General features: G+C 39.3%; 1 protein-coding gene across 1 annotated transcript in view; it reads left to right on the top strand.

Annotated features, from left to right (window-relative positions):
- The window catches only part of myo10 (myosin X), a 122,725-nt gene that overhangs the window by 79,576 nt on the left and 33,821 nt on the right, over positions 1–9,328 (top strand). The window contains exons 5-17 of the mRNA XM_013914185.1: positions 1,006–1,140; positions 1,241–1,365; positions 1,855–1,868; positions 2,164–2,248; positions 2,425–2,528; positions 2,997–3,126; positions 3,718–3,836; positions 5,106–5,252; positions 5,606–5,706; positions 7,232–7,298; positions 7,668–7,760; positions 8,621–8,689; positions 8,870–8,952. Of these exons, the coding sequence (XP_013769639.1) occupies positions 1,006–1,140; positions 1,241–1,365; positions 1,855–1,868; positions 2,164–2,248; positions 2,425–2,528; positions 2,997–3,126; positions 3,718–3,836; positions 5,106–5,252; positions 5,606–5,706; positions 7,232–7,298; positions 7,668–7,760; positions 8,621–8,689; positions 8,870–8,952 (1,272 nt within the window). The remainder of the gene's footprint in view (positions 1–1,005; positions 1,141–1,240; positions 1,366–1,854; positions 1,869–2,163; positions 2,249–2,424; positions 2,529–2,996; positions 3,127–3,717; positions 3,837–5,105; positions 5,253–5,605; positions 5,707–7,231; positions 7,299–7,667; positions 7,761–8,620; positions 8,690–8,869; positions 8,953–9,328) is intronic.

Genomic DNA, 9,328 nt, shown 5'->3' with positions numbered 1-9,328 from the left:
GTGTGTGTGTGTGTGTGTGTGTGTGTGTGTGTGTGTGTGTGTGTGTGTACCAAGTCTGTAGTGGGATGAAAGTGGTGATTGTGGTTCAGGCAGATGAAGCTTGTCAGGGGGTTTGACTTGCAAAAATCACAGTCATCAGCACAGCGTGTGGAGAGTGGCTGTTGTAAGCGTCGGCTCTGAGTGTGTGGAGTTTGCTGCCCCATATACACACAGCCCCTGCCTGTAGAATAAAGTGGGTTTTATAAAGGACTGTAGCTGTTGAATGACTATCCATGACTAAATGATGCTTTTTCTCTATTTATAGAATAAAACTTAATCATTGTTGCAATTGTCATTCAATTGTGTGCTTCATTGTGGCTGCTGTATCCTTACAGGGCATGAGCTTGCTGCATTTCAGTTTTGTCGACCCTCTGTGCTCACCGATCAGTGAGAATAGATTTCCCTGATCTGGTTGTCTGAAGCACACAGTTCTGTCTTTGAGCAGAGAGGTCAAACCCACCTGTTCTGTTTGATGCTCGGTGTTAATCATCCAAAGCTGCTCTAGTAGAGTGTATGAATAAAAATGTGGGGCTAGAAAAAGCAAAAGGAGCCATTCTTAACTATTAGTTACTCATTTTTGCTGTTTTGTTTCCCACATGAATCAGGTTTTTCATCCCGTCATGCTTCATGCCTCCCGTGGCTTTATGTCACTTCTTATTTTTATGATATTGACTTTCACTGTGATTTGATTCATTGACCGGTTTCAATACAAGAGCCAGTGATCTTAAGTCAGTTAGCAGTGCCCAGTGCGCCATCTAGTGGTTGGGTTTTGAATTTTTCCCCAGAACATCTCGATGCCATGAGCTGTGTGTGGAACGCTAATATTAAATTTAACTTATAACCAAAACTATAAGTGTGATTTGAAACCTGCTGAAGAAATCCATTAAATGAATCTTCTTATGACATCACTGCTTAATTTCTGAGGCATCTTTGAGATTGTGTTTATTTTTGTTTCCTTTCCCTCAGTGGAGAGAGCGGCGCTGGTAAAACAGAAAGCACCAAACTGATCCTGAAGTTCCTGTCAGCAATGAGCCAACACTCGCTGGAAGTATCATCCCGAGACAAGACGTCACATGTGGAGGAGGCACTGCTGGAGAGCAGGTAAATTACACCTATCATTACAAATGAACTCCATAGTGCTGTGGGGTAATGGCTCAATTGCTTTCCTGGTTAATGATCACGCCCTTTCTTCACTCTAAAGTCCCATCATGGAGGCCTTTGGGAACGCCAAGACTGTGTACAACAACAACTCCAGCCGATTTGGGAAGTTCGTCCAGCTGCATGTCAGCCAGAAAGGCAACATCCAGGGAGGCAAAATTGTCGACTGTATCCTTTAAAACCAACTTGATGTTAAGTGGCCTACGCTTCCTTTCCCTGCTCATTTCCTGCGCAGGCTTAGCATTAAAGGAGGCCATGCTGTAAGGGGTTAGCAAAATTGCTGTCAAGGGTAAAAATACAGCAAGCAGGAGAGAGCCACAGCTTCCTGTTCATTTATTAGCACAAATCCTTCATTAGGAGCACGAGGATTGTAACATTAGAATAAAACTGATTTGACTGTTTGTTTGATGATGTTATTCCTTCATCTTTATTTATGTGTTTATGTGTTTTGAAAGTTTATTTTAAGGTCCAGCTACAGTTCATGCAACGTTTAACTAGCTGGTAAACACAGAATTGAATTTTTAATACATTTTAATGCTGGTCTTTGCTTAAGTTGTCCTATTTGAACATTTCTGCAGAATTCTGTTAGCAGTTTTGTGCGTGCAGGCTTTTTTTGACTGTTTTGTGCCTTGACACTTGACACTTTTGTGGCTGCAGACCTCTTAGAAAAGGTGAGTGTTCTTCTTCCTTCCTCCCACCAAATCTGTGATTAGGGTTGAATCAGGAGTGCTGGAGGCTGCTGGTTTTCACTTCACATTTTCACTTTGTGAAATATGTTTGTAAAGAAGGGAGGTGCAAGCAGCTCCATGGAGTTTTTGTTATCTTGTTGTAAAAGCACACCATCTTTGGGTTCAGTTTTAGAAGTTTAAACTAACTAAGGCTGCTGTTCTGTGTGTTTGGTCAAATGTGAAAATTAGCATTAGTTTTGATGTGAAGATGTATATTAACTCTCCTCTTCCTCTGCAGAACCGAGTGGTCAGGCAGAACCCAGGGGAGAGAAACTACCACATTTTCTACGCCATATTAGCAGGAACCAACAACCAGCAGAGAGGTGAATGAGGGGAAAAAATACCATCATTTAATTTAATAAGCATTTAAGTAGGAAGGTTAACACAGATGAAGTTATGAGTCAGTGCAAACAGACTTCAGGCACAGAAAGAGCAGAAAGCTAACGTGGTTCAAATGTGTCATAGATGTTGTAATTTGTGTGTTTCTGTGTGTCTGCAGAGGCGTTCGGGTTGACCCATCCTGACAGCTATCACTACCTGAGACAGTCCAGCTGCCAGGATGACAAAACAATCAACGACAAGGGCACTTTTCAGGATGTTCTGGTGCGCGTGATTATGTTGCATTTACTGATTTAAGGCTAAAAGTAACAGTTATTTGCACTTTACTGTGTGTGCTGTGTTCCAAAACATTTGGTTTTGGTCAAATTTAAAATGTGGCAAAAACTTAGAATGCACATACTTTTCCTTTTCCCTCATAGTTTGACATAAATGATATTTCTGTATGGTACTCATGATTCATAATCACAAGTCAGAGTAAGAAACTTTTGATCCTGGTGACTGAAAGCTGAAATCACTGCTGCCAAACCAAAGCATCAGACTTATGGCTTTAAATCAGTCCAAACCTCAAAGAACGCCCTAAAGTCTTTACAGCTTCTCAGGACGGATTGTTTCTAACAGCAACTTCCACCCAAAAGAAATAAAATCAGCTGGTGAGAATTTAAACATGAGGCCACCAGAGGCGACCTGAGGTTTTCATCCGTTCTTTTCTCCCTGTGTGTTTGCGGTTCCCAGAACGCCATGCGAACGATGCAATTTACAGAGGAAAACATCAACGAGATCCTGCGCCTCCTGGCTGGGATCCTCCACACAGGAAACATTGAGTTCGTGACGGCCGGAGGGGCTCAGATTTCCTCCAAATCAGGTAGTTTACCCTTCCCCTCCACACATTTTTCTTCATATGGTTACAATGAACTTTGGCGAGCTAATTATGGTCCTACAAACACATAAGTCTGGCACTGTTGTCAACAAAGTAGTTCTCATGATTAAACTTAACCACGTCTGAAACAAAGAACTGGGAAATTTTTTTTTTTTTACTCACAAACAAAATGTTTAAAGTGTTTGTTTGGGAAGATTAGAACGAAATACTTCCACAGCTTGTCATTAGTTTGGTTTCACTTTCCTTGAAAACTTTTCATTCAGAGTAAAACATTCAGACTTCAGGGCACAAACAAACCCAGGATCTAAGCCGTTATTAACATTGTCTCAGCATGTTAAAACTTTAATTTCTGACTGTTTTAAACTTTCATCTGCTTTCACTGTGACTTCACCTTTGGGTTGATTAAAGGCTAATGCATTTCAAGGTCAAAAGCCAAATGGAAAGGATGCTGACGATAGTGATCATGGTGTGAATGAGGACCAGTTAAATAAACGGGATGTGTAAAGTCTGGTTTCCTCCACTTAAAATGACATTTTACGTCCAAAGTCGTTAACGGTGTGTTTCATTTGTTGGCAGCACTCAGCTGGACATCTGAACTCTTGGGGCTGAACTCGGATCAGGTTGCCGAGGTCCTGACGCACCGGTCCATGATCCTCAGGGGCGAGGAGATCTCCACACCACTAACTGTGGAACAGGTCAGTTGTACTTTAAACATCCCAGATCAAAGCCATCCCACCAAATAAAAATGGCTACAGATAAAAAATAACAGCCATGTTTTGATTATAATGGTCCTTCCTTGTTGGGCCTCTAATGCATGTGAGGCCAAATCAAACTGAATCTCAACACCTTGCCACAGCCATGAGTACGCTGATACAAAGCAGAGTTAGCAGTGAAGGTGATAAATATGAGATGGAAGGAAAAACCTAACGCTTGACTCAAGGAAAATGACATCATTAATCAACATCATTAATTAACCATTAACAGTATTTGTCAAGAAGAAGTTTAGTTTGAATGTTTGTTCAGGAAAAACTGGCTTTGCTGTTCTTTGGTGACAAATGCAGTAGGACCAGTTCTTAAGGTGGATCAGGTGGAAAATCTACATATTATAAACACAGATAAATATGTGCAACAGAGATAAAAAAAAAAAATATCCTGACTTTCACATCGTGAGTAGTCATACTATCTACTGCATCCATCCCATAATGCATCTCCACATTTAAACCTTCAACCTCACAGAGAACAATTCTTCACTAATTTTAGCCTGAAGCAGGTTCCGGCTGTTTAAGGTGAAGGCAAAACAAAACAAAACACACCCAAAACCCAAACAGTGTTCGAGCTTTCCGGCTATTCTCTGCTGTTATTGTTTTGTGATGACTGAGGCCTTTGGGGGGCTGAACTTATTTCCTCAGTTCATCAGTCTGTAGGGGGCTGCGCTTGAGTCAAAAGCAGGTTGTTTGTGCCTTTTTTTCACTAATTCATTAATGGAGGTAAAGTAAATGTTACCGGGACCTGAGAGTCCAGTTGCTCTTATGTTTCTCTGAACATGTTAACATGGAGGATGGGGACTGTGTACCTACTGGTTATGGTTACCTCCACAGTTTAACTGGCTGTCTTACATTTTTCTTTACATATAAAAAAAGTTTTTTTCTCTTTACCCAGTTTCTTGTCTGTGTTGCTAATGACAGAATCTAAAAATGATCGCTTCAATCATCTAAACAGGAAGCCAAGAAAATATTTAGCATAATGGATTATTCTTACTTTTCATGAAGATAAATTTCTGTCACTTAACATATTGATTAATTGACCAGTTGTGGCAGTGTTTATAGCAAAAATATTAAGTGAATTAATAAGAAATTAGAATAAGAGTCAGAAAATGAGGATGATGTTAATTTTCCAGGTAGTTTCAGTTTATTCATTCATGACTTTAGCTGAACACCAACTGTGTTTGTCCTGCTCCTCTGCAGGCCGTGGACTCTCGAGACTCCATGGCCATGGCACTTTATTCTCAGTGTTTCAACTGGATCATTCGCAAACTCAACACCCGCATCAAGGGCAAAGAAGACTTCAAGTCAGTCAGCATCCTGGACATCTTTGGATTTGAGAACTTTGAGGTATGTTTAGTAAAATTCCCCCTTAAAATGTCAGTATAATGACCAAGTATTATGTGGTCCAAAGGGTTAACTCAGGAAAGACCCACGGGTGAGCAGGCTGTGAGTCCACTGTGACATGAGAATATAATATTCCCTCTGGGACAAATACGTTTATTAAATGTAACTGAGTTCAATTAAATTTCAGTCGCTTGTTCAAGCACATTCGAATAAACTTTCCCCTCCCCAAGAATTTTAATCATACTTTGTTTTTAATCAAGAAATCGGTAAATAACCCTCAGGGATTCCTCGTTTTCCAGTTCATTAAGTCTTCGTCTTTGTTTTCTGTGTCTGATAACCGCCTGATTTTCCCACAGGTCAACCGCTTTGAGCAGTTCAACATCAACTATGCAAATGAGAAGCTTCAGGAATATTTTAACAAGCACATTTTCTCCCTGGAGCAACTTGAATACAATAAGTAGGTGGAGGTTGTTTGTTCGTGATGCGTCGATTTGTTTTGCACCAAAAGTCCGTGATCTAGTGTTACTTTGCTGTTTGTTAATGCTGCTTTGAAAAGAAGACAACTGTAAAGTTTTCAGGCCGTCCAGGTCAACTCTTTGATAGTTATGTTACCTTTTCATACATGAATTAATATTAATGTATCACATTAATATTTTAGGCTTTATTTTAACATTATCAAATTAAACAAAAGATCGACACATATTACAGAACAGATTTTGAGACCAGAAAAGTAGAAGGTACTCCTAAAGATTTTATTTAGTTAGTGTTGCAGCAGGAGGTGCATGCAAGGAAGTCTTAAATGAAAACTGGTGAAAAGAAAAGAATCCACATATTATTAATGTCGTTTTTGCTAATTGTGAAACGCTGCCACTTTCAGCCAAGTATTTGTTACTATTATAAACCCACAAAAATGGAACTGAATCATTATCTCATGCTGAAAACTTAATGGAAGCTAGTAGGGGAAATGCTTACCACAGAAACATGGTTTAGCCTACATCTCCACAGAGCTTTGTTTATTCTGCTCTATCTCAGAATATATTAGAAGTTTGTTCATTGAATGCAATGTCATTCAAACATGGGAGATGTATGTGCAATAAAGCTTTTTTTTTCTGATTGTGAAGCTAACTTTACTTTTTCCTGCTAAGCTAGGAGAGCAAACAAAACTAAATGTGTTACACAAAGAAAGTTAAAAATTAAAAAAAAAATTAAAAAGGGAATATGTAGGATTAAGTTAGCTAGCAGTTACAAATGCTGAAGGTATTTTTATTTGATATAGCTGGTTGAGATGGTAATAGATATATTTCTTATAGCATTTGTTTGGGTTGGTGATGACTCTTTATTAGTTGCTAGCTAATGTTTTTCAAAAGATGTTTTGAATATCAGGAAATTGTGAAGTCATGTTATGTGTGAAATAAGATTAAAGTTTTTAGGCCTTTAATATGACATAAGCTTGTTCTTAATGCTGGGCTAAACAGTGCTTTGCATCAGCTAAGCTATCACAGAAAATCTTTGCAGTTTGTACGCTGCCAAATAATTTACATATACTGAACAAAATGTTTTCATATCCACTCATTTTAAAGAAAAGTAGGTTGATGGGATCAATAGGTTGAGGGAAATCAGCATAATCGCCCAGCACCTCCATTTATCCATGGTTTGTATCTTGAGGGTTTCTTTTATTGGGAGTAACCCAGAGTAGCAGTGAATCGTGATGCTCCTTTAAAAAAGAACAAAGATTTGTCCTAAAGAAAAATCTTGTCTTATGAACTAAAACACTAAGTTTGATCGCCACCAATCTGTGCTTTGTGCTGTAATGTATAGCATCTCTATGAGAAGAAGTCAGGGATGAAAACATGCTGGTGCAGGTGGCAAAGACTAGAATGACGCATAAACCCAGATGTACTTTCATCCCTGCCTTTAAATGTGTCCGTTATTAATTCGCTCTACTAAATCCTTTTGTTTGTTTTTCCTGCTGCGTCTTGCAGAGAAGGCCTGGTTTGGGTTGACATCGACTGGATGGATAATGGAGAATGTTTGGATTTGATTGAGAAGGTATGCAGATGATTCAAGATTTGTGAAGTGGCAGTCGAATACTGTTGTGTCAGTGATTAAAAGAAGTGTTTCTACGATGCATGCAAACAAATATTTCCAAAAAGTGCAGTTGCAGGTAGTTTTAGTTATTGGTTTGACCTCATTGAGACAGCGGTTATATTGCTTGCGTGGTGGTTATATTATTAATTTAGTGCTAGACTGATACTATTTTACAAAAGCAAGAAAAAAAGCAGTGATGAGATCAGAGTAGACAAGACTTGAACAAAAAGAGCACAAAGGTGGTGAGTGTAGAGACATTTAAGATGATGATGATGATGATATAAATCATGGTGATGACTGCTGATAGTAATTAAATCTGTGTTTCCATAGAAACTGGGTCTTCTGGCACTGATGAATGAGGAGAGTCACTTCCCCAAAGCCACAGACGACACCTTGCTGGAGAAACTCCACAGCCAGCACTCAGTATGTCGCGCTTGACTTTGATTCACTTTGGCAGCTGGAGCTTCTCCTTTTAACTGTTGGAAAACAGTATCAGTCCCACACGTGCATCTACTTCCCTCTTTCTTTCTTTTTTTTTTTACATTGCTTTAAAAATATAAGGTCTATAAAAGTGGTCCCACCTGTCCTTAGTCTTAAAAAGTGTGCTGTTTTCATTTTCACTTGTGAGGGATCTTAGTTTTTTAAATGCATGCTTTAATACTTTAATACTACTAATACCTAGTTAGCACTATAGTTAATTAATAAACACAGACGCCTTTATGGTGGGGTGAAACCCAATTTTAAATATTTGTCAGACTTCTGCGATAATGTTCAAATGAATTTCGATCAGTGCCTCAAATTTCACACAACTTCACATCTACTTTCTCCGTTTCCATCTGATAAATAACTGGTAAACTGGGAACCTCAGTGTGTCACGTTACATGCTGTGGTGCAGCTTCACGTCTAATGTTGCTGAGAGGATATCGATCGCTTCCAGCAAACAGCGCTGCTCATTTCTTGGCGTTTGGCTGTGGAGCAAGCAGCTTGATTTGATTTGACTTAACATTGATGTCATTGCAAGTAGTAAAGAGGAGTAATACTTTGAGTGAGTGGGAGCTCTTTTTTTAATGTTGCTAAATAATTTCTTGGCTGTGCTTTTAGTGCAGCTTTACAGCCTTGTTATGACTCTTAGATATATTAAAACCAGAGAGAAGAGTGTTAAGTGGAGACTCAAACAGCAACGGTGGGACTTGATTTGTAATTTTTAGCATTAGGAACAAATATTTCCCTCAGTTTTCTGCAGGTATGACCTCAGATACCATAAAGCATGTTTTCTCCTGCAGAAAAACCCTTTCTATGTGAAGCCACGTGTTGCTGTGCACTACTTTGGAGTCAAACACTATGCAGGAGAGGTGAGACCATAATATCTGTTTCTGTTTATTGTTTTTATTGTTGTGTTTTTGTGGTTTTAATGGAGCTGCAGACTGATTTAAAGTGAAGCCCCAAAGCAAATCACGTGTCCAGGTGCTATTCGGCTTTTTATTTGCTCCAGTGAAAGCCTCTCTCTGACGCACTGTGGTGGCTTGGCACAGGTGGTGTATGACGTGAGGGGGATGCTGGAGAAGAACAGAGACACCTTCAGAGACGACATCCTGAACATGCTGAGGGAGAGCAGGTAGGCGTGTGGCCCTGCTTTGCATTTTTGCGTTTCTATTGTTGGACCACACATTTATTTATTAAAATAAGGTTGGAATTAAATTATCTTTCAAAAGGAAATGGGCATACTGATCTCATATTTGTTTAAGTTTTCACAAAAATTTAGACTCAAAAGCATTTTCCTAACCTTTCTACAGCTAAGCTCAATAATGGTTTAAGCTGCACAGCGCTGCTAAGTAGGGATGGGTATCGTTTAGGTTTTATCTGATACCGGTGCCAAATCGGTACTTTTGAAACGGTGCCGGTGCTTAAACGGTGCTCAAACCGGTGCTTAAAGAATGGAGAACACAAAATTGGTCCAAAAACCTCTCATGTTCAGCTGTTTTTTGTAAAAA

Source organism: Pundamilia nyererei, unplaced genomic scaffold, assembly GCF_000239375.1.
Source record: "Pundamilia nyererei isolate P.nyererei 1_Seehausen unplaced genomic scaffold, PunNye1.0 scaffold00177, whole genome shotgun sequence".
Classification (NCBI taxonomy): domain Eukaryota; kingdom Metazoa; phylum Chordata; class Actinopteri; order Cichliformes; family Cichlidae; genus Pundamilia; species Pundamilia nyererei.
This window is presented reverse-complemented; position numbering and strand designations above follow the sequence as displayed.